The following is a 25,679-nucleotide window of genomic DNA, read 5'->3' as shown; positions in this document are numbered from 1 at the left end:
TTTTGATTCAATCGATGGTTGCTAAATTGCAAAATGACCATGTGATATGCAAAATGCTAATTGGCTAAGGCTAGCATTTATAGAATGTACCAGAAGTGCAGTACCTGGACAAGTGGAAGGAGAGAGCTGATTGGAGGAGACACAAGGATCACGGCAAGACACAGGTGTACTAATGATGGAACAAGGTGTAGAGCATGTAACAATGAGCACATGGAAAACAAAGACAGCAGGAAACAAGGTAAAGAAGGGTTATATATAGTGTGAATTGAGTGAGCAAATAAATGAGCAATATGCTAATAAATATCTCATAAAAGAAATGTCAAATTTCTTATAAAGCTTTTTGAATGTACAACTAATATCAAAACACTGAAAAAATGTTTCCAACATTCTGAACATGTGGTTATCAACATCCTGTCTGGTTGATAATAATAAAAGACAGGAAGCGACCGTTTCTTCAACAGGTGTTTTGTAATATAGCCAACAAACTGAAATATTGTAAGCCAAGAACACAACGGATAAAAAGATACACGTTGTCACCAGGACACAGGCAGATGCCTGGGGCCCCCAGATTTCCACAGGCCCCCAAAAGTCTCCAAAAAAACGATGATTAGAGTCTCCTTCTACAAACGTATTTAAATAAAGTATTTACTTATTTCTGTCTTAATTTATGCATTTAAAATTACTTCATCAAAAATGACTGTTGCGACAGATCCCCTCTCCCTTCTCACGCAATGGAGTATTACACGTTATTTACTGCTGTAGTAGAATTTCAGACCTTTTGACCTATATTTCTTGTCTTTTAAGAATGTCCGCTCATTTTCAATTCTCTTGTATTTTGTGCCATTGAATGGACCAGTGGTGGGACAAAAGTGAATATTAAGTCGTGCCAACCTGTCTACAGAATGTGTTGACTGTCTAAAGGATTCGAGTTGTTATGGAACAGATAGGAAAAACAACAAGACATTGACGCATTTAGATAACAAACAATGACGCACAAAAGACATATAAAAAATGGCAGAAGACCGGAACTGGACAGTGATTTTGGCTTGTGTGTGTCTTGTTTGCTCCGGAGTGACATGTGGTCTGTCTGCACGGCCAACTCAATTCAACCTGCACTTCTGATAATGGGTAAATAAATTTGTTGTACTAAACTACTTTTGTTGCCTGTTTAAGCTTCGGACAATCCACTACACTGCACATGTGCAGACTTGTTTCAGGAAGACATTCTGAAACAAACTTGTTGGGGCGGTTGGGAAAAGTTTACCCAAGTGGAGCAGAGAACAGAAAAAGGTGAGAAGAAAATAGTTTTAATTGATGATCCAATGACACTGGATGTACTGTAGAATTCAAGCGTCCCCAATCGCGGGTCCGGGGAACGGTACCGGTCCGTGACGCATTTGCTACCTGGCCGCACAGAAACATTAAATCATTTATAAAGGACTGCATTTTCTCCGACTTAACTTTCGCCTGTCCCACGAGACACACCAATAAGATTGTTTATAGATGTACAATCAAACTCCTCATAGGAAGTTGCCATTTGTTATATTTGTTAGAACTTTGTGACATGATACAATGCACATTAATGAACATATAACATATACATGTGACAGATTGTAGCCAAAGGCTGATTTCCATCTGCAGGCCCCAGCAGGTTACCATCAACCTGCTGGGGATCTCATTGCAAAGAAACTAGCCCCCCAGCGTTATAGTGAGTTGTATTTTCTTGCACTTATTTTTGCTGTATTTATCTGCCACAAATGGAAAGCCGGTCCCTGAAAATAATGCCTACATTAAATCGGTCCGTGGTGCAAAAAAGGTTGGGGACCATACTTGCCAACCTTGAGACCTCCGAATTCGGGAGATTTGGGGGGGAAATTCAGGTATTTCTTATATATATACACTACCGTTCAAAAGTTTGGGGTCACCCAAACAATTTTGTGGAATAGCCTTCATTTCTAAGAACAAGAATAGACTGTCGAGTTTCAGATGAAAGTTCTCTTTTTCTGGCCATTTTGAGCCCACAAATGTGATGCTCCAGAAACTCAATCTCCTCAAAGGAAGGTCAGTTTTGTAGCTTCTGTAACGAGCTAAACTGTTTTCAGATTTTGAACGGTAGTGTATATATATATATATAAGACAGAAAATACTTCTTTTTTTTCATGTTTTTCCTAATAAATTCAGTTTACAAAAAAAAGATAACATTTGAGGCGCTGTGGCTTAGCCTAGTGTATAAAATAAAATAAATCACAAAATAATTCGAGTCTGCAAAACAACGTGTGACTCTTTCTACTTATATATATATATATATACACTACCGTTCAAAAGTTTGGCGTCACCCAAACAATTTTGTGGAATAGCCTTCATTTCTAAGAACAAGAATAGACTGTCGAGTTTCAGATGAAAGTTCTCTTTTTCTGGCCATTTTGAGCGTTTAATTGACCCCACAAATGTGATGCTCCAGAAACTCAATCTGCTGAAAGGAAGGTCAGTTTTGTAGCTTCTGTAACGAGCTAAACTGTTTTGAGATGTGTGAACGTGATTGCACAAGGGTTTTCTAATCATCAATTAGCCTTCTGAGCCAATGAGCAAACACATTGTACCATTAGAACACTGGAGTGATAGTTGCTGGAAATGGGCCTCTATACACCTATGTAGATATTGCACCAAAAAACAGACATTTGCAGCTAGAATAGTCATTTACCACATTAGCAATGTATAGAGTGTATTTCTTTAAAGTTAAGACTAGTTTAAAGTTATCTTCATTGAAAAGTACAGTGCTTTTCCTTCAAAAATAAGGACATTTCAATGTGACCCCAAACTTTTGAACAGTAGTGTATATATATATATATATATATATATATATATATATATATATATATATATATATATATATATATATATATATATATATATATATATATATATATATATATATATATATATATATATGTATATATATATACACATAAAATAAATACTTGAATTTCAGTGTTCATTTATTTACACATGTACACACACATGACACTCCTCTACTCATTGTTGTATTTGAAAGTGCAATGCTTTGCAGCCAGTAGCAATGTGAAATTTAATTTGCAGGAAAGGTTTGAGTTTAGGATTGAATTTGTCCATCCTCGTTCTATTCTGTCACTCGTCGTCACCATGACTGTCTCTTCTTCGTTCTTCTGCTTCGTCTCCTTCTTGTTGTGTGTGCAGTTGTGCACTCTCCAAAAGCCGTAGATGTTACAACGTGACTGGGCCGGCACTCTGTTTAATAAAGGAAAAGCGGACGTGACGACAGGCTGTCCTCACTCAGGTCCGCACGGACCTGGAGGGGGCGTGCCTTAAGTCCGGCTGGAAATCGGGAGAAATTCGGGAGAATGGTTGTCCCGGGAGATTTTCGGGAGAGGCACTGAAATTCGGGAGTCTCCCGGAAAATTCGGGAGGGTTGGCAAGTATGTCGGGGACCCCTGTGCAGATGCTCTACAACAGCACCAGTCAGAGGGCGTTGCTGCCTGTCAGGATGCAGAGGTGAAGTGGAGAGTGACGCTTTCATCACAAACATGTGAGTATTGGTGCGCTCAAAATGGTAACCTATTGTAATTCAGGGTATGGTATAATATAGTGCTAGGTCAGCAGAAAGGCACGCTACATCAGTGTTGTTCTCACTGCTGCCTTCAATACCGTTGATCAGAACATTCTTTTATATCACATCAAATCGTGTATTGGTATGTCATGTTTATCAGGTTTAGCTACTACCTCACTAAAAGAAGTACCTAGTAAAAAATAATGGGAAATAATCAATAAAATGGTGCATGTAACACAGTGAATGGTGGGAAGAAAAAAGGCCACCTGAAGAGAGTGCATGGGTCCATCCATCCATCCATCTTCTTCCGCATATCCAATGTCGGGTTGCGTTGACAGCAGCTGAAGAAGGGAAGCCCAGACTTTCCTTTACCCAGTCACTTTGTCCAGCTCCTCCCGGGGGATCCCGAGGTGTTCCCAGGCCAGCCGGGAGACACAGTCTCCCAAACGTATCCTGGGTTTCCCCCGTGGTCTCCTACTGGTCGGACATGCCCTAAATACCTCCCCAGGGAGTCGTCCGGGGGGCATCCTGACCAGATTCCTGAACCACCTCATCTGGCTCCTCTCGATGTGGAGGAGCAGCGGCTTTACTTTGAGCTCCTCCCGAATTACAGAGCTTCTCACCTTATCTCTAAGAAAAAGCCCCCCACCCGATGGAGGAAACTAATTTTGTCCTTTTGGTCATAACCCAAAGCTCATGACCATAGGTGAGGATGGGAACGTAGATTGACCAGTAAATTGAGTGTTGTGTCTTCTGACTCAGCTCCTTCTTGACCACGATGGACCGATGTCCGCATCACTGCAGACGCCACACCGATCCGCCTGGCGATCTCACGATCCACTCTTCCCTCACTCGTGAACAAAACTCCCAGGTACTTGAACTCCTCCACTTGGGGCAAGATCTCCTCCCCAACCTGGAGATGACACTCCACCCTTTTCCGCACGAGAACCATGGACTCGGATTTGGAGGTGCTGATTCTCATCCCAGTCGCTTCACACTTGGCTGCGAACCGATCTAGTGAGAGCTGAAGATCCTGGCCAGATGAAGCCATCAGGACTACATCATCTGCAAAAAGAAGAGACCTAATCCTACAATCACCAAACCGGATCCCCTCAACGCCTTGACTGCGCCTAGGAATTCTGTCCATAAAAGTTATTATGCGGACCAAGCTCTCACACCGATCATACAGGAAGTGGACCACCACAATCAGACGGTCCAATACCCCATACTCTCTGAGCACTCCCCACAGGACTTCCCGAGGGACACAGTCGAAGGCCTTCTCAAAGTCCACAAAGCACATGTAGACAGGTTGGACAAACTCCCATTCACCCTCAAGAACCCTGCCGATAGTAAAGAGCTGGTCCACAGTTCCACGACCAGGACGAAAACCTCACTGCTGACCTTGATCCCAGGTTCGACTATCTGGCGTAGCCTCATCTCCAGTGCAACCAGATAAAACTTACCGGGAAGGCTGAGGAGTGTGATCCACGATAGTTGGAACACACCCTCCGGTTCCCCTTCTTAACGAGAGGAACCACCTGGCAATCCAGAGGCACCGGCCCCGATGTCCACACAATACTGCAGAGTCTTGTCAACCAAGACAGCCCCACAGCATCCAGAGCCTAACGAACTCCGGGCGGAATTCATCCACCCCTGGGGCCCTGCCAACCTCAGCCTCAGAAATAGGAGAGCCCACCACCGATTCCCCAACCACTGCTTCTTCATAGGAAGACGTGTAGGTGGTATTGAGGAGGTCGTCAAAGTATTCCCTCCACCGATCCACAACGTCCTGAGTCAAGGTCAACAGCACACCATCCCCACCATATACAGTGTTGACAGTGCACTGCTTCCATCTCCTGAGGCAGCAGATGATGGTCCAGAATCACTTTGAAGCCGTCCAGAAATCGTTTTCCATGGCTTCGCCAAACTCTTCCCATGTCAGAGTTTTGGCTTGTCGGTACCTGTCCGCTGCCTCTGGGGTCCCATGAGCCATGAGCACTTTCCAGTACTCCCTCGACGGAAACCAAAAAGGGTGGGTACTCTGAACTGCTGTTTGGTGCATCAGCACAAACAACAGTCAGGACCCGTGCCCCGACCCGGATTAAAATCCAACGTAGGGGCTTTGAGCCGGGGGGCAACAAGAATTGCCACCCCGGCCCGTCTCCGCTCACTGCTTGCAACACCAGAGTGCATGGGTAATTTAGCAAATTTAATTCCAAAGCCTTGCGCCAGCTCGTTACGTTATAAGGAGGTTTTATGTGAAAGAGGCAACACACCACAAAGAAAAATAGACCTTGAGACTGCAGTATCATGTAAAATAGTAACTGGAACTTTTACGTTGCTATCAGACAGTGAGGCAGCACCCTTCATAATAAAAGGGGAATAAACAGCTGGATCCGCACACTCACTTTTAAAGGAATGTGGCACTGAAGGGGCCTTTACCAGAACTACTGGTTTTGATTTGGTTCACTTCAACAAGGGACAGCTGTTTATCAAATGACTAGGTTTCTTGCAGTATGTGCACATGAGCCTTACTTTAACTGTGCCATCAGTAGGCTAAATGAACCTCTTCAACATGTGCCATAGTTAGATGGTGCCACATGTTGCCTACTTATGTGATGGTGCGTGATTGGACCATGCTGCGACGGAGAAAAGGCTTTATTGAAGTTTCCTTTGCGGGTCAGAACATACTCGTCAGCTAAAATAGCAGCAGATATAGTATTAACTAGTTGTAAAAAAATGGTTATTCTTTTTGCATCTTAACTCCAAGAAAACGGACATGTTGATTATTGTCCTGCTAGAAACAATCACTTGTTTGCGGTTACCACTTTGAATTTCGATAATAAAACAATTGTCCAAAGCGACTCTGCCAAAAAATCTTGGCATTATTTTTGACCCAACTTTCTCGTTTCTGCTGCATATTAAGGATGCTACTAAAACAGCAGTATTATCACTAAAATCAGAGTCAGAACCAGCTTTATTGGCCAAGTGTGTTTAACACACAATTAATTTGACTTGAAGACTGTGCTCTTTGTTCAATGTAAGAAATGTGTCCCATTTTGTCCACTTGTGACTTAGAGATCATTATACATGCGTTTGTTACGTCTCGTATTAATCAATGTAACGTATTATTCTAGGGTCTCCCCATGTCCAACTTTAAAATATTTGTGTTTCAAGTACGCAGGCTTATTGGAGACCACCAGAGCCCTAAAAATGTTTGCAGGCATTAAAGTGTTTTCTATTCCAGCTGCATTCATCTTTCCTTCTACCCTGACCAGTCTCTGTGTTCCTGCCGCTGAAAATCATCCCCACAGCATGATGCTGCCACCACCATGCTTCAATGTGGGGCTGGTATTGGCCTGGTGATGAGCGGTGCCTGGTTTCCTCCAAACATGACGCCTGGCATTCATGGCGAAAAATGTAATCTTTGTCTCATCAGACCAGAGAATTTTGTTTCTCATGGTCAGAGTCTTTCAGGTGCGTTCAAGCAAACTTTTTACGAAGAAATGGCTTCCGTCTGACCACTATACCATACAGGCCTGATTGGTGGATTGCTGCAGAGATGGTTGTCCTTGGAGAAGGTTCCCTTCTCTCCACAGAGGAATGCTGTAGCTCTGACAGAGTGACCATCAGGTTCTCGGTCACCTCACTCACTAGACCAACATGTAGCGAGCAGAATTAAACTTAAGGTAGCGGAGTGAAAGTGGTAAAAGTAAAGAGTATGTTGTATTAAAACTACTCAGACAAGTACAATCATCCAAAAAGTTACTTGAGTAAATGTATAACAAAATAAATGTAGCACATAACTACCCATCTCTGGTTATGCTCACATATCCAAACACAATCAAAACGTTAGGGAGCACACCGGAAAAAATATCAAATCTCAAGGGAGTTGCTTGAGAAATAATTTTTGAGGAACAGCTTTTCCTGTGTTCATTCTTTTTTTTGTAATAGTATTTTCATTGTAAACACATTATGTTCTATCACTGTGACAGCTATGCCTACTTGGACTTCTGGGGTAAAGGAACGCAAGTCACAGTTACATCTGGTAAGTAATTCTTACGTCCTTTTGAGACATTTTTATTTTTTTTATATTTGGAAAGTTTTTGTATTAGAATGCTCTTACTTTATGTCACTGTGGTACTACTTGGACTACTGGGGAAAAGGAACCCAAGTCACAGTTACATCTGGTAAGTCAATATTTGTGGTAATTGTATTCTACTGGAAAGGACAAGTACATTATTTTCATATTTCCGATTTGGTGCAATAATTTATTGATATCAAGAAGTTCCAGTATTTGAACAGTAGAATTAGACCAATTTGCCTATCTTAAGTAGCCAATATATGCTAAAATATGTGAGATATTACATAACAATTGAAAAAAACACCTGAAATGAGTATAATGGCGCTTTGGCGAGTCCAATCTTCTTAGTTGTTTGACAGGTTGTTATAGCATACATTAGCAACTTGATCTATCATCGACAGCAACAGAGTCTTATGAACTATGCCAATGATTATTTTGCTTAAATTTGAGTTTCTGCACTGTGGTATCGTAATAATCTAACAGGTTTAGTTTTTCTAAGCCTTTGAGTGAGCTATTCCATTTATAAAGATGTTTTCCAATGTTAAGAAAATGTTCACTCAAAATGTCAAATGAATGAGAATTAAATAATTTGTGATATTTAAAATATAATAAGGTCTATAGTGCAATTTGATCTACAATTTAAATATGGTTTAATATGGTGAGTGTTATCTCTTCACCATTTTCACGGAATTGTATCATAACCGACTACTTATTTTCTTTTCCTACAATTTGAATATGGTTTAATATGTGTCTTCCCTTTACTATTTTCATTTAATTTGATCTAAACTGACAACTTGCTTTTCATTTCACAGGCACACCAGTCCCACCAGTCCCACCCACTGTCTTTCCTCTGATGCAATGTGGCTCCGGAGCGGGAGACATGGTCACTCTCGGCTGTCTGGCCACCGGCTTCAAACCCCTTCCACTGACGTTTGCGTGGAGCAAAGACGGGGCCGATTTGTCCGACTTCATTCAGTATCCTTCAGTGGAGAAGGACAACCTTTACACGGGAGTCAGTCAGATCCGAGTGAGGCAAGCCGACTGGGACAGCAGGGCCAAATTTCGATGTGTCGCCAAACATTCAACTAAAACTGTTGATGCCGTGATCACCAAAACAGAAGGTAAGACGTGTTTACAGCATATCTTGTACTGTAGTCTTAAAATAGGTACAATGAATGTGACACAGCTAACGGTAATCGCAGTAATGTGCTGTCACTTTTGTAGTATATTTGGATTCTGTGTATTTGAAGTCGTTTAAAAAATATATATTGGTTTTCAGATGCCCCGGTTTTAGTATGATTCAAAGTGGGTTATTTTGTATTCTACACAAAATAACCCACTATGGAGCCAAATTAAGTTGTAGTGTACAGTAATAGTCAAACAAAAGCCATAGAAGACATATTTCCAGACTGTCACTGAATGCACCACACTGCTAGTAGCTCATCCTTGTCAGTAGTCCTCCAAAAAGGTAAAAGTGATGTTAAAATGTATACCTGATTTTAAAAATATATTTAAGCTCTGCAAAAAGTGTTTTGTGTAAATATAATTGGATATCTGGAACGTGGTAATTAGAAATAGATTATTTTTTATGTTAATAAATGTTTACACACAACACATTTATCTGAAAATTGCACATTATTTCATACCATCCATACAAATGATGTTATTGTTGGTGCTAAAGCCAACAGTAAGGTGGAAAGAAAGGTCTGACTCTTCCTTGTGCAGCTGCTTACTCTGCCTTGTCTGTCAGGGAAATAATTGTTGCAGCAGTTTTTTGCTTGCTTTTTGTTTAATCTACGCTTGCTTGTCTCACATGCAGGTTGTGTACGATCTAATCTTGCTGTTTTAGTAGTGTCGACCCTGCAGAAGCCATGAGAAATAGCATTCAAATGACGTTTTGTGTTGTGTATATATATTAGTTGTGCAGACATATACTTAATATGTTCGTGTTTCAGAGTCCGTTTACAAGTTGCCAACTCTGAAAGTGTTGGCCTCCTCTCATGGTCAAGATGAGGCTTCAATCGTCTGCTTTGCCAAAGATTTTTCCCCAAATGTTTATGACTTCAAATGGCTGTATAACGAAGAGGACATCTCCCACGGAATAGAGCAGGTCATAACTTTGTCTAAGGCCAGAAAGACTGCAAATGGAACAACGCTTTACAGCGCGGCGAGCCTCATCACGCTCAAGTCCGACGAGTGGTCATCTGGCACCACTGTAAGGTGCGAGTTTAAGGGGAGGGACGCACATGGAGATGTGTATATCAACTCATCTGTGAGCAACACGCGTGCCGCAGATCCATCTAGTGAGTACTTTTCTATTTGTTTATTTTAGGCTGTGTTCACACTTTGGTTAAATCAAACTCTGATTGCAAACAAAGCATGCAAAAATTACAAATATGTAAGACTCTTTGTGTGTGACAACAGGGTGTTTGTAAAAAGTAGTGCGGTCAAATGATTAATTATTCAAATCTGATTAATCACACTTTTAAATTGGCATGAAATATACATTTTTACCGGCTTGCATTATTTAAATGACCCTAAAAAGGCCCCCGTAATTGGGCACAAAATGTAATTTTTAACGTGACAATGACATACAGCAACATTTTAAAATGTTTTACTTGAATGCACTGCTCAAAAATTCAGAGAAAGTTGTATCCTAAGTCCCCTCGGGTGTATTTTGAAATTAAATATGCCAGAGAGCACACCAGTCGGAGTCCTCTCATTGATCTCTCTCTATAAATATACCAACAATAATAAAGTAAATCTGAACAGCCGATATGGGCATCTACATCTGCTATATGATTTGCCCGAGAAACTGGGCAGGATATTATAAAAAAAAAAAAAAAAAAAAAAAAAAAAAAGAAGAAAAAAAAAAGAAATATACCAACCCACGCACCTTTTAGGTAAAAATCCACGGTTAAGGTAAAGGAGCATGTGCGGTCAAAATAAATTGCGTGATTAATCTGTGTATACGCATGATTAATGCCATTTTTTGGTTGATGAATCACTTGAGTTAACTCGTTACATTTAACAGCATTAGTTTAATTATATTTTTACACCAAAATCAAGCGTTGATCCTCACCTCAAGAATTGGGTGCATTATGTTTGTGGTACAACAAAAAAAGTATGCCACCTTTCAGGTAACCATCTGCAGTTAAAGTAAAGGAACATGTATGCTCAAAACAAAATGTGTGATTAATATGCGTGTACCCATGATTAATGCACTATGTTGTGATTAATCACATGATTTAACTGCCCTAGTACAAATAAGCTGGTAAAAATAGCAACGTCTAAAAAACAACTCATTTTGGTTTGAAATAATTGAGTTAGGTCAATAAAGGTGTCCAATCAAGTCCTTCAATGCATGTATTTTTGGTCCGAACCACCAGTGTGAACGCGGGCTAAAATGCAACACACTCAATGTAAATCACACAACGGCCTTGAAAAAGTCTTCCTGTCCATTCAACAGGCGAAGGATGCCCGGAGGCGGATGTCGATATACAGATCAGCGGCCCCACAATGGAGGACATCTTCCTGAAGAAAAAAGGCACCGTGATATGTCAGGTCAAAGTTAGCAGGCTATCTGTGCAGAGTATTTTGTGGGAGGACCAGGATGGCAACGAGATGGCCGGGACCTTGAAAGCCCCCCCGCCGGGCAATTCGGGCCCATTTGAGACTCGTCTTGACATCACGTATGACGAATGGAGCAAAGGGATACGGCGCAACTGCGTGGTGAAGCATTCAAAGATTGCGCGCCCAGTAAAGAAATCCTATGAAAGAACTGCTGGTAAGAAAACTGTAAATGTTTGATACTACTTCCTGTGGTCAAATGTTGTTCTGTCGCACTTGCAGATCAATCACCTCAATATCCTGCGGTGTTTATGATGCCTCCAGTGGAACAAACTGTTAAAAACATGGTTACCCTGACTTGCTTAGTGAAAGACTTCTTCCCCCAAGAGGTTCTGGTGTCTTGGCTTGTCGATGACAACCCCGTAAACTCCACATACGTCACCAGGACCACCCAACCTGTAGAAAACCAAGGCGTGTATTCAGTCTACGGCCAGTTAACGCTCAGCCTTGATCAGTGGAAAAGGAACGGTGTGGCGTATTGCTGTGCCATTTACCACCAATCTGTGGCCAACACACCCAATGTCCTTGTCAGGTCCATTTCATACAGAACCACCGATAACGTCAACATGGACAACCCCAAATTGTGCAAGGCCCTGTAGATGTGTTCTGTGTCACTCTTGTCTTCTCTTCTTTGCTCTTGGTTGTTTGCTGCATGTTTAATGATATTGTGTGTCCATTTCAAATCAAAATAAATAAAAAAAATCACTTAGCAACTGTTGTATGTCGCAAGCTGTTCATGTTGTCCTTATTTTTAGCTACGTGTGACTTGCAGTGTCACTAATCATGCAACAAGGATTAATAGTATGTTGGGGTTTTGAAAGAGAGTATTAAAGTCCTTCCTCGTAGAGATAGGTGGTCTGTGTGACTTGTCTTCGTACACGTCTTCTTCCTCTCCTGGGTCTTGCCCTAACAAACACAAACACAAGAGAGATCACGTTTTAAAGACACACACTGAAATAATGGAGTCTTTCAAAAGGCAATTCAGGGTCTCCAGTTATATAGCACTACAATCAACATTATAGGGCACATTTGTTTGTATAAACACATAATACAGTAATAATAAATACAGTGTGTATTGAAGTACTACTGTACATCCACCAGACTTCCTGGTGGAGATGAGCCACCAGTGGAACAATGCTGTGGAAGCCGAGCAAGATAACATGGGGAACACGGCGCTCGCCTTCATCATTCTCTTTCTCATCACGCTGCTGTTCAGCATTGGAACAACTGTCTTCAAGGTAATAATACAACTTTTGTATTTGAGTTGAGCACTTAACTGCACCTTTACATACTGCAGGTGAAAATAAGTCTGCAATATTTCTATAGAACATTGGTTGACGGTAAACATTTTATACAGTAATGCACCTTTTGGGGAATTTTGTCCATCAATCACAATCTTTCTGTGAGACCAAAACACACGTCATTCCCCTTTCTCTTCATACTAAATAGTAAAAGACTGCTAGTAAAAGGCGGCTAACAATACAGGTAATTGTGATGCGATCTATTTCACCAAACAAGCCCTTCAAAAAACATCCAAAAACCTCCCACACTGTTTTATATACATGCTGTAACTATGCACGTCATGTAGTAACAGGCACATTCATGATAACATGCAACTTGGTGCCACAACCTTCTACTGTAATAATAATATTAATAATAATGGATTATATTTAAATAGTGCTTTTCTAGACACTCAAAACGCTTAACAGTGAGAACTTAAAACCCATCATTTATTCACTAATTGATGGTGGTAAGCTACATTTGTAGCCACAGCTGCCCTGGGGTAAACTGACGGAAGCGTGGCTGCCAATTTGCGTCCATTGGCCCCTCCGATCACCACCAAACATTCACTCACAATCATACACTGTGTGGGCGGCACTGGCAGCAAGGTGGGTGACATGTCTTGCCCAAGGACACAATGGCAGTAACTAAGATGGCGGATGCTAGATTCGTACCAGGAACCCTCTACCTTAGAAGCAATGCAGCAGAAAAAGCTAAAGCTCCTTCTTGTTTATTTTGTGGCGAGTCGCAGCCTACGTTATTAGCAGCTCAAGCCAGCTGGTAGCTAGTAGCTGACTACTCACTATAGTGGTAGTTCTGTTTTTCTACGCCATAAAAGTAGTTCCTCTGTGTTGGCTCCTATAATAACAATGTCGCTATAGGTCACGGCATGTAACTAGTGCATTGTTGGTGTTTTTTTTAAGAGCGCAGAGTAGATGAATCCGATGTGTCCGCATTGTTAGCCGCCTCTTATTAGCAGTTTTTCACTATTTAAAACGCACATACAAGATTGTCTCACATAAGGATTGTGGATAATGGGCAAAATTCAAAAAAACAATTCCCTTTAAATTCTATAGACACCTTATAAAGTATAACTATTCTTTATTTGTTGGTTAGCCTTAAGCTGGAATTTAAATATAAATAGTTGTTTGTCCAAAAAGACAATAATACTGCAAAAAATTACACATTAATATTCAAGCAAGTAAATATTTTAAAACTTCAGTCTGAAATATAATAACATACTAAATAGGCTATTGATTATGTACACAATTGTCTGCTTTTCAAAAAACTGCTCTAAAATATATTGTACATATTATACTATTAACCCTTTAGAGTACAGTGGGTTTTATGTTGACAAAGTTACCACATTTTTGTCCAAACACACACATACAAGAGTCAAGACCGAAACTAATCATACCATTGGCCAATTGTTGTCCAAAGTCAATCAAAGTAAATTTTTTGTTCAAATGTGAATACAATAAAAGCTTAAAAAGCATTTTTTTCCCCACAACTTTTCCTCTTTTTCATCATCCTATTATCGCCTGTGTAATTTTCAAGCAAGAAAAATGTAAGTAACTTTAAGTTGAATTTGCAAGGTTTACAGTAGACCTATGCATACTTTTGGGTTTGACTGTACACTTTGTTTGATAGACACACCATTATCCACCATCAATAGTGACACACACTTATCATTACAGTAGCAGGGCAGCCATGCAGAAATATTGCTGCATGCTTTGAATGGGAAAAAGTAGGGGGAACAAAAGTCTGGTGGAAAAATATAAAAATTCAATAGAAAGAAGTAGAAAGCCACTAGTCCGAATTGACATCTAAATCTAAATTATCACATGAGTTTATGACAGGATAGTGTGAAATCAAAAATGGTGTTTTTATCGGTTTTAGAAGGAAATTTGTGACACTGCAAACAAATGTGTTGTTTTTTGTTTAGCTTTAGCAGTTTGGATAATTTAAGGAAGACAGATGGTACAAATGGTTTGGAAAACAATTGAATTGCACAAAACATACCAAGGATCTCTTTTTGGATTTCCAATAGGATTAATGAGTCAGTCTGTTCTGTGTATTATTTGTGCATTTCTTTAATATATTTTTGTTTTTTTTCTCTTTCAGGTCAAATGAACACCATTTTTGAAATGAACTGTAAGTAATCATATTGATTTACAATTTAAAGAAAAATAAAAAATAAAATGTGAGTGATGCTTTTCTTGCAGATTTTTCCTCAGAAATTCAGAATGACCTGAAAAAGCTGCAGCTGGAATGTACAAAAAAGGAAAATAACTTTTTAGTGTGTTATAAAAAAAAAAAACAACTTTAAAGATGTGTCCGTGTATGAAATGTATTTAAATATGTCATCATCTCTTCTCACACCTGGCTTTTGTCATGCACTGTTGCGCCTCGCTGAGTTTCACTTCTGTGTTTTTTCGCTACTTTTATCTTCTTCTTTTTTTTTTAAAATGTTGCTTATGCTCGCTCAAGCGGAACCCTTTCCACCTGACTGTTAGTACTATAAAACTACTTAAAACTAAAGACACCTGCACCTTTAGAATTGTGACAACAATCTGAAGGTATGTGCAAGTAATTTGCTACATATAGAGAAATAGCCACATGCGTCATGTACGTATTTTCTATTTCAACAGAGAGGATGGAGAGGATTGTGTCTCCAAACATGACATTGTATCCGCTGTGGGAGGGCAACCTTGCAGGAGACTCCTCTGTCAAACTTAGGTGCGCCTTAAGTGGCTTCTTCCCGGACACGCTGAGTGTGGAGTGGCTGCAGGGCAACCGGATCATCGACGGCGTGCAAACCGTGAGCAAGTTTCAGAGTGTGACGGCCCCACAGACCTTCAGTCTAATCAGTGAGATTGAGCCTGATGTAAAAGAGTGGACAAACGGCTTAAGGTTTACCTGCAAGTCCACTCACAACAAGGTGGAAGAGAAAAAGTCAATCAGTATCTGTGAAAGTACGTATGTGTCTGCCGTCTCGCATTAACACAGCTATTGTCATCGTCTTGTAACAACGGACGTGTCGCCTGGCAGCACAGGCAAGCGTCCCACCTTCCGTTCATGTGGAGCTCCCCAGCTTCAAGGAAGTCATGACGGAAACATCCCAAGTGAAAGCAACATGTTCGGTGCGCACCGCATTGGATGCCGTTGTCACATGGCTGCTGGACGGCAAAGCAGCCAGCGACCAAGCGAGCGCGTACGCTAATGCGTCTCACGTCATCAGTACTCTGACAGTGTTGCCTGATGTGTGGAGACAAATCAGGATTCTCAAATGTAAAGCGGCGCATCTTTGCTTCCCGGACGTCGAGGAGACCGTACGTGTGTCAGGTAGGACGACCGAACAAAATCGGAGTAAGTCCACTCCTCACAACTCAACAAGTAGTCAGTGTACAGCTTGTCCGTTTACTACGTACTGAAAAATGACTCAACACTCGGCCATTATTGTCCAAACAGCTGGGAACAAAAGTGACTATACCAAGATAACATCATGGCCTGAAGATGCATGAGTACTGCCGGCACTGGTGAGCTGCGGTTCTTTAAAGGCCTACTGAAAGACACTACTACCGACCACGCAGTCTGATAGTTTATATATCAATGATGAAATCTTAACATTATAACACATGCCAATACGGCCGGGTTAACTTATAAAGTGACATTTTAAATTTGCCGCTAAACTTCCGGTTCGAAACGCCTCTGAGGATGACGTATGCGCGTGACGTAGACCGGCGAACACGGGTATGCCTTCCACATTGAAGCCAATACGAAAAAGCTCTGTTTTCATTTCATAATTCCACAGTATTCTGGACATCTGTGTTCGTGAATCTGTTGCAATCATGTTCATTGCATTATGGAGAAAGAAGCTGAGCAAGCAAAGAAGAAAGTTGTCGGTGCGAAATGGACGTATTTTTCTAACGTAGTCAGCAACAACAGTACACAGCCGGCGCTTCTTTGTTTACATTCCCGGAAGATGCAGTCAAGATGGAAGAACTCGGATAACAGAGACTCTAACCAGGAGGACTTTTGACTTCGATACACAGACGCCTGTAGAGAACTGGGACAACACAGACTCTTACCAGGATTACTTTGATTTGGATGACAAAGACGCAGACGTGCTACTGTGAGTATGCAGCTTTGGCTTCTAAACATTTGATCGCTTGACCGTATGTGCGCAACTTTTTTTTGCGTATGTACGTAACTTTTTTAAAATATATAAGCTTTATGAACCTTGGGTTAGGTGAACGGTCTTTTGGGCTGAGTGATTGTGTGTGTTGATCAGGTGTTTGAATTGTATTGGCGTGTTCTATGGAGCTAGGAGCTAGCAGAGGAGCTAGTAGCTAGCATAACAAACACGCAGGTGTTTTTATGCAGGATTAATTTGTGGCATGTTAAATATAAGCCTGGTTGTGTTGTGGCTAATAGAGTATATATATGTCTTGTGTTTATTTACTGTTGTAGTCATTCCCAGCTGAATATCAGGTCACCCCCGGCTCTCACAGCATCTTCCCTATCTGAATAGCTTCAACTCCCCACTAGTCCTTCACTTGCACTTTACTCATCCACAAATCTTTCATCCTCGCTCAAATTAATGGGGAAATTGTCGCTTTCTCGGTCCGAATCTCTCTCACTTCATGCGGCCATCATTGTAAACAATAGGGAACTTTGCGTATATGTTCAACTGACTACGTCACGCTACTTCCGGTAGGGGCAAGCCTTTTTTTTATCAGATACCAAAAGTTGCAATCTTTATCGTCGTTGTTCTATACTAAATCCTTTCAGCAAAAATATGGCAATATCGCGAAATGATCAAGTATGACACATAGAATAGATCTGCTATCCCCGTTTAAATTAAAAAAAATTATTTCAGTAGGCTTTTAAGGGACATCCAACTGTGACATTGTGAAGTAGCCCACTTCCTCCACTGTAAAGTCAAACTACTGGCTAATAATTGGATTACTTGATATATATATTTACATTATGATGGAAAAGAGAGGACCTAAAATGGAACCTTGAGGAACACCACTAGTATAACTAAAGAAGTTGAAAAAATGACTATTGACTGCATCTGAAGTAAACAAGCAACAGCAACACCTTAGTTACATGAAGTGTATTAAAAAAATGCAACTGCCAAAAAGGACTTGAAAGGGTTTGACCCCAGTTTTCTACAATTGCTAGCAAGGTTGAATTGTCTGTGCAAAGATCTGCCAATGTGTTTACATTGGTCCAAGTTCCTCTACCAGGGGTCGGCAACCCAAAATGTTGAAAGAGCCATATTGGACCAAAAATACAAAAACAAATCTGTCTGGAGCCGCAAAAAATGTAAAGCCATTTTACATACAGATAGTGTGTCATGAGATATAAATTGAATTAAGAGGACTTAAAGGAAACTAAATGACCTCAAATATACCTACAAATGAGGCATAATGATGCAATATGTACATATAGCTAGCCTAAATAGCATGTTAGCATCGATTAGCTTGCAGTCAAGCAGTGACTAAATATGCCTGATTAGCACTCCACACAAGTCAATAACATCGACAAAACTCACCTTTGTGCATTCATGCACAACGTTAAAAGTTTGGTGGACAAAATGAAACAGAAAAAGAAGTGGCATAATGATAAAACACGTCCTAGAAAGTCGGAGAAAGTTATACATGTAAACAAACTACGGTGAGTTCAAGGACCGCCAAAATTAGTAGGACAAAACGGCGCTCGCCAAATACTCGAATGAGTGAAGCATGTTTAATATAAACAGCGTGATTTATAACAATTAGGGAGGATTGTGTCATGTGTGTCATTCTACAGAAACCATATTAAAACAAAAATATATTTTTTTCCCCTCCTCTTTTTCCATTTTTCATACATTTTTGAAAAAGCTCCAGAGAGCCACTAGAGCCGCGGGTTGCCGACCCCCGCTCTATACTGTACAACAAGAGCATTTGTCTTTTTACAAATTGGCTGCAAACATTTTTATTTGAAGATTTGAACTGAACTCGGGGGCCGGGATGATGTCATTTTCATTTTCCTGAGGGAACTCTCCTGAAGGAATCAATAAAGTACTATCTATCGTCAGTTGCATAACCCTGCAGTACAAGATGTACACTGACTACTCTAAGTTTCATTTCCATGGTATTGTACTTTGAGACTATTATATAAAACGTTAGCTGAAATGTGAGGGGTGTATTTACTGTACTCTGATGAGCTACTGTATCTTTGAGAGACTGAATTCCACCTTTGATCCTGTTATGATCACTTAGGTGTTGCAGTCACCGCTCCACTGGTGGAGATGAGGCGATCTCTTGCAGATTTACACAATAACAACAGCGGCGTGTTCGAGTGTGACGTCACGCAACTGGACGCCATCGACCTCTACGTCACATTTCAGGCCGACGGTGTGGATATTTCTAACAAACAGTATGTTGATCTCCCTGAAGGCCTGGGCCCACATTCCATCCGTCCACGTTTCAGTTTGCACGAGTCCTACAGGAAGAGTGACGCAAATTTAACCTGCAAAGTGAGCCAAGGCTTCTCCGACAGCTTCCGGTCAAACCCCATATACGGCCTTTTTGGTGAGAGTCCGACTCATCAGAGCTGGATTCATTTGACACAATAATTTGAACCCGTTTTCCAACAGTGGACCCATCAGTGGAACTCTTTCTGGCCCCCAGTGAGGAATGGAAACCTCAGAGGGTTCTGTGCTCTGGTCGGGGCTTTAACCCTCAAATTAAATGGTTCAGCGAGGCTAAGCAGAGAGCGCCATCAATTACTAGCATCAGCATGAGTGCGGATGGACGTGTGGCTGTGACCAGTCAACTCCACGTCCCACCGACAGAGTGGCAAACTGGGAAGGTCTTCACCTGTCGAGTGTCTGACAAGTGGCTGAATAAAGATGTCACCAAGACCATCAGCATTTGCTCCGGTAAATAATCATAAGTACGCTATTGGCATGATGCATGAAAAAAAAAAAAAAACTCATAACATTGTCCTTCAAATATCTGCATTCGTTTGTCCCTCAAGAAAAATATCGGCTTCCCAAAAACTGCTGTAAAAATATTATTCAATATTTTTTCCACTTTAACTGCGACAGTCTTTCAAAATCACTTAAAAGCATTAAAAGAAATGTATACATACAGTATATATCATTTAACCCTTTGAAAGCAACACTAAATGGTCCCTAGTGTGTGAATGTGAGTGTGAATGTTGTCTGTCTATTTGTGTTGGCCCTGCGATGAGGTGGCGACTTGTCCAGGGTGTACCCCGCCTTCCGCCCGATTGCAGCTGAGATATATTGTTCCTAAATTCAAAACAAAAAATATTTCCATGAAATATATTTTAAGGAATATTTCCTTAATATTATTATCATTATCATTGTGCTTTATTTCAATATCATCATTATTATGATGTTTATTTTATATTATCATTAGGCCCTAAGATAGGTTAATGATTGACAACTTTATTGATTTTCCATGCATAACTTCATTGCATTGTTTTTCTATTTCTTCAAAATAAATATTAAATATTCATTATATTTTGGGGCTTTAACACTTCAAAAGCCATTATGCTTCAAACACACTACTATTTATTATTGGGAATGAAATAAGAATAATAAAACACACACTTGCCATTACAGTAAGGCACAAGTGCAGAATTGTTTTTCTGCTCGCTTTGAATAGGAAAAAATAGCGACATCTAGTGGACATTTATACAAATCTAAACTGAAAGACCAGGGGCTGTACTTATCAAGCTTCTTAGAGTGCCATTTTACACTTAAGTCCTGAGAATTTGCTAAATTTAGTCCTACTCTCAAACTTAAGAATACAAGCTTTTTATCAACGTTCTTAAGTCTAAGAATCACTCCTACTCTCCACGATATTTAAGAGACCTTCAGAGGTGTCTTAAGTGGTTAGGAGTTGCCAGCAGGGGATGGCACTGAGGCGAGAGAGACGTGCGCGAACGTTCAGGGAACGGAACAATGTTTTGTTTTTTTTGATGACGAGCAGCTGATCAAGCGGTATCGTTTAGACAGAGCGGATATTATTTTTGTCACAGATTTAATACTTTTCGATTCCTTGTTGATTTCTGCATGTGGCTGCAGTGGGCTAGTATATATAGAGCCACCCACACCAGTTTCAAATTAGTTGCCTAATTAATGAATTGGAAAGAAAATGTTATGACAGTAGCGTATGTGTGTGGCCGTGAGGTGAGTGACGTCAGTGAGTGTGTGGGCGATAGAAGAGAGGGAGCGGTAGCGTGAGTGCCGGCGGGGACTAGTTTGTTTTGTATTATTTTGTAGTTTATTGTGAAAATATACACTCCCATTGTCCACTTAAATATTTCCAAGATATTTCTTTATTCTTAGACAACGGATTCCCTTCCGTGATTGGTCATTTCTATGGACACAGAAATGACGTCGCCTAAAATTCCGTTTACGGCACATAGTAATGTCGTAATTCAGCTCTGAGTGTGACACTTAAGATTCAGTCCTACACTTCGCTGAAAGTGTGAGTAAGACGCTTGATAACTAACTTTTAAGTGCAGCTTTCAGCGAATAATTTATTTACTCTTAAGTCAACTCTTAGCAGACTTCTTAGGAGTAATTCTAAGAAGCTTGATAAGTACGGCCCCAGTAGTCCACATTAAGATCTAAACATTTGTAACTTCTGTTAAGATAAATGTAAAATCAAAAGTTGTATTTTTATTTGTTTTCATACAAGCATTTTTTGTCTTTAGATTACAACACTAGTGTAATAATAAAAAAATACAAATATCTTGCAAATTTTACCTACTGTATGCTCATTCATCACAACCTAAATGGCTTGCAAATAAAACCGTGAATGGCACAAAATGTTCAAAGATTTGAAAAGGATCTTAATATTTGTTTCTAATCTCACATTTCATGTTATTTTTACAGTAACCCCAATATCATCCCAACAAGTTGGAGTGTTTGTTCACGGACCCCCACTCACAGAGTCTCAGCAGAGGGACAAGGTGACCATTACTTGTCTTTTGGTTGGCCCTCGACTTCATGATTTTGTCATCTCCTGGAAAGTAGATGGGAAGAAATACTCTCAGAATTCCCACACGGAGGAGCCGACTCGTCACAGCAATGGTACAGAGACCTTACGGAGCTTCCTCAGTGTGCCAGCAGATGACTGGGATGCATATAAACAAGTGTCCTGTGAGGGAAAACACAAGTGTTCCAACCAGGGCCATGAGGACTACATCAGCAAAAGCAGAGGTATTGTCTCAACATATATTCACATTTCCACCAGATAGCACTGTCACACCATCCTTTTTCATCCTGGACAAGTATGTGTGTGTATTTGTATGAGTGTGTTTGCACAAATGTGTGTGTGTCTGTGTGTGTGTTTGTGCCATGTGGCATTTTGACACTGTTATAATTACACATTAAAAATAACATTGCATGTCTACGCTTTGAGTATCTAATAATAGAAAAGTGCGATATAAAATCTAATCCATTATTATTATTATTGATTATTATGTCTACTGAAAATATCATTTTTTTCTCTAAAACAACATTAGTTAAAACATTTTATAGTTTTTATTTTTATGAAGGATAGTTGAGGTTTACGACTTTAACTAGTGAAGGTTTAAAGCAGATGGAAGTAGTATTAATGTAAAATTGTAAACATTGGAAAAAAAGTGCATTTTGATATCAACAGTATGAATGTAAGTATTTGAAAAGGCATACTTAAAACAAAAAACTCTGCTACCAGCACAAATTAAAGGCTGTTTCTTAAGAAAATTGGTCTTTCACAGGTTTAAAAAATGTTTCACATTGATCCTACTTAGATTTCTCCTTTAAAGTTTAAACAGTGACTTTTCCAGGTTGTAATAGTAACAAAAGAGCACACGCACACACACACACACACACACACACACACACACACACACACACACACACACACACACACACACACACACACACACACACACACACACTCACACACACACACACACACACACACACACTCACACGCACACAATGTAATTAAAAAAACCCCAACTCAGTTCATATATTTTGCAATATGAAGAGTTTAAACCTTATAAAAACTAAATAATAAAATGTTTACAATTTGGACTAGTTTAGATTTATTTTAAAATGAAGTCTGAAAACAGTTGAAGATAATATCATATATTATATTTCAGTGCCCTCCAGGAATTTGCCAATTCACGCAAATTCGCACCGTCACCGCACATTTTGTCCTCCAGTGTAATTTTTGCCAATCAAATGTAATGATAATAATAATATTATGATTATTATTATTATTTTTGCCAATCCAATTTGTTTCTGATCATCGCTCAAACGCGCACATTAACTGTCTAACCAAAACTTATTAGCACTTTATTGCTCAAACGGCACAACTGTCGTCCTCCCGTGTATAGCTCACACCTTCTTCTGGGTTCTGTCTACGGCGCTAAGCCTTCTGCGTAATGTAGTATAAGAACATTTAGCAGCAGACCCACTTTCTAGTTTACTTGCATTTATATATTTAGCTAACCTTTTTTTATCCAGAGTAAGACAATCAATGCTTATTTGGAATATTGACCTAGCAAAGAGGCAGCAGTTACATGTTAGAGATGTTGAAGTGTGATGATAATCTCTCATCATCGTTTATTTACCAACAAAAATTACCGCAATAGAAAATCTCAACAGTTCACAAATACTTTTAACGTGCGGGGATGAATGTGTTGGAATGTAAATGAATGTTTAAGAGAGATAAACTCTTTTCAAGTGTAAACTAAACATGGATAATGTCTCCAACTTCTGGCCGAGCCACAATTAAGAGGTTTTTGGTCCTGTTTCTTTTTATAATTATTTATAATTATTACTATTATCCCTTTTCACTTATAAATGTGTTTTTGTGTTTCTCTTATCAGACTTGTATCCACCAACAGTGCACATAATACCACCGACCATCTCAGAGCTGTCACTGTCTGATGACCTCACACTGACTTGCCTAGTTTCTGGATATTTCCCAGATAAGGTTATAGTGTACTGGGAGAAAGATGGTCAAAGATTGCTGGACTACACCAACAGCCCATCGTGGAAATACAGCAGCAGCAATACTTATTCAATGAGCAGTAGAATTAATGTGTCTAAAACTGACGACCACGAATCCAGCTATTCTTGCGCTGTCAGACATGAGTCATCTCAAAGTCCTTTTACGAGCACTATAGAGGACGTGTTTGGTGAGTAAAAGTCTTAACATGACTTTGTGTTTGCACTACATACTTCCTTACAACTTTCATCTCCACAGCCACAGTGACTCCTACCCAACCGTCAGCCATCTTGCTCCAGGGTCGTGGTGAACTGGTGTGTCTGGTGTTCGGCTTCAGTCCCGCGTCCGTTAACGTCTCCTGGTTTCTGGATGACACCAATGAGCTGTCGGACTTCAACACCAGTCGACCCAGCAGAGGCCCAGATGGGAAGTTCAGCATCCAAAGTCGCCTTCGTCTGTCTCAAGTCAACTTGTTACCTGGGGCGGTTCACACCTGCAGGGTGACACATGTGACCGTTACACTGACCTTGAATATAACCAATCCAGGTACTAATGAGCTGATTTATGATTATCTTGCAGGAAAATAAACTCATTTAAAAAATAATTCCACAGTGATTTTGCCGGATTGCAACGTCTTGGATGACATTGCTCATGCAGTTGTTAACCAAGATATCAATGCGGAAAGCTGGTATATGTCTGCCACATTCCTTGTCCTCTTTCTCATCTCCACCATCTATGGTGTGGTGGCCACCCTGCTTAAGGTGAGATATACATAATAATTCTATTTCTAACAAAATTTGTTCATTTTATACAAATTATCACATTTAATGTGAAATTTTACCTCACTTTATCCCGCTTTTTTCTCCTTTAGACTAAATAATTCTGTCAGTGGAACAGATGAATGCTTCCAAGACAGTGGATGTTTTATTGAACTACTTTTGACATATAAATAAAGATTTGGTTCTAATACTGTATCACTGGTTTAATTTTTGCTTTTAACAAAGCAGTATCACAACCACATAAAAAATAGAATATTGTTTCTGCATTAAAAAAGTAAAAACCAAAAAATAAATAAATAACACACCCTCAGTTACTCACATTGACCACAAGAGTGCACCAAAGTTTAAACTGTAGTAAAGCTTGCTTGCTTGACAGTTTCGTTATACATGCTTCAAAATGTTAAGTATTGACAATACTTAACTAAAGAACCATTTCTTTACAACAACAGATATGTTTTATTTTATTTTGTTTTATTTCCATTCACAGCATTTTTGAAAGTATGTACACACTCCCACTATACTGTCTGCATGTGTTGTGTATATAGTGGGTTTAAAGGCCTACTGAAATGATTTTTTTTTATTTAAACGGGGATAGCAGATCTATTCTATGTGTCATACTTGATCATTTCGCGATATTGCCATATTTTTGCTGAAAGGATTTAGTATAGAACAACGACGATAAAGATTGCAACTTTTGGTATCTGATAAAAAAAAAGGCTTGCCCCTACCGGAAGTAGCGTGACGTAGTCAGTTGAACATATACGCAAAGTTCCCTATTGTTTACAATGATGGCCGCATGAAGTGAGAGAGATTCGGACCGAGAAAGCGACAATTTCCCCATTAATTTGAGCGAGGATGAAAGATTTGTGGATGAGTAAAGTGCAAGTGAAGGACTAGTGGGGAGTTGAAGCTATTCAGATAGGGAAGATGCTGTGAGAGCCGGGGGTGACCTGATATTCAGCTGGGAATGACTACAACAGTAAATAAACACAAGACATATATATACTCTATTAGCCACAACACAACCAGGCTTATATTTAACATGCCACAAATTAATCCTGCATAAAAACACCTGCGTGTTTGTTACGCTAGCTCCTAGCTCCTCTGCTAGCTCCTAGCTCCATAGAACACGCCAATACAATTCAAACACCTGATCAACACACACAATCACTCAGCCCAAAAGAACGTTCACCTAACCCAAGGTTCATAAAGCTTATATATTTTAAAAAAGTTACGTACATACGCAAAAAAAAGTTGCGCACATACGGTCAAGCGATCAAATG

The 25,679-nt window shown here is 39.9% G+C and overlaps 1 protein-coding gene across 1 annotated transcript; it reads left to right on the top strand.

The window, feature by feature from the left end:
• Positions 1–3,454: 3,454 nt before the first annotated feature.
• LOC133640885 (uncharacterized) lies at positions 3,455–24,791 on the top strand. The gene is made up of 12 exons (XM_062034567.1): positions 3,455–3,528; positions 7,579–7,631; positions 8,480–8,788; positions 15,230–15,553; positions 15,630–15,923; positions 18,851–19,162; positions 19,228–19,512; positions 21,505–21,831; positions 23,496–23,807; positions 23,876–24,163; positions 24,230–24,378; positions 24,489–24,791. Exons 1-12 carry the CDS (start codon positions 3,455–3,457, stop codon positions 24,495–24,497), a joined length of 2,736 nt encoding a protein of 911 aa, XP_061890551.1. The 3' UTR covers positions 24,498–24,791.
• The last annotated feature ends 888 nt before the right edge of the window (positions 24,792–25,679 follow it).

This window comes from Entelurus aequoreus, linkage group LG23 (genome assembly GCF_033978785.1).
Source record: "Entelurus aequoreus isolate RoL-2023_Sb linkage group LG23, RoL_Eaeq_v1.1, whole genome shotgun sequence".
Taxonomy (NCBI): domain Eukaryota; kingdom Metazoa; phylum Chordata; class Actinopteri; order Syngnathiformes; family Syngnathidae; genus Entelurus; species Entelurus aequoreus.
This window is presented reverse-complemented; position numbering and strand designations above follow the sequence as displayed.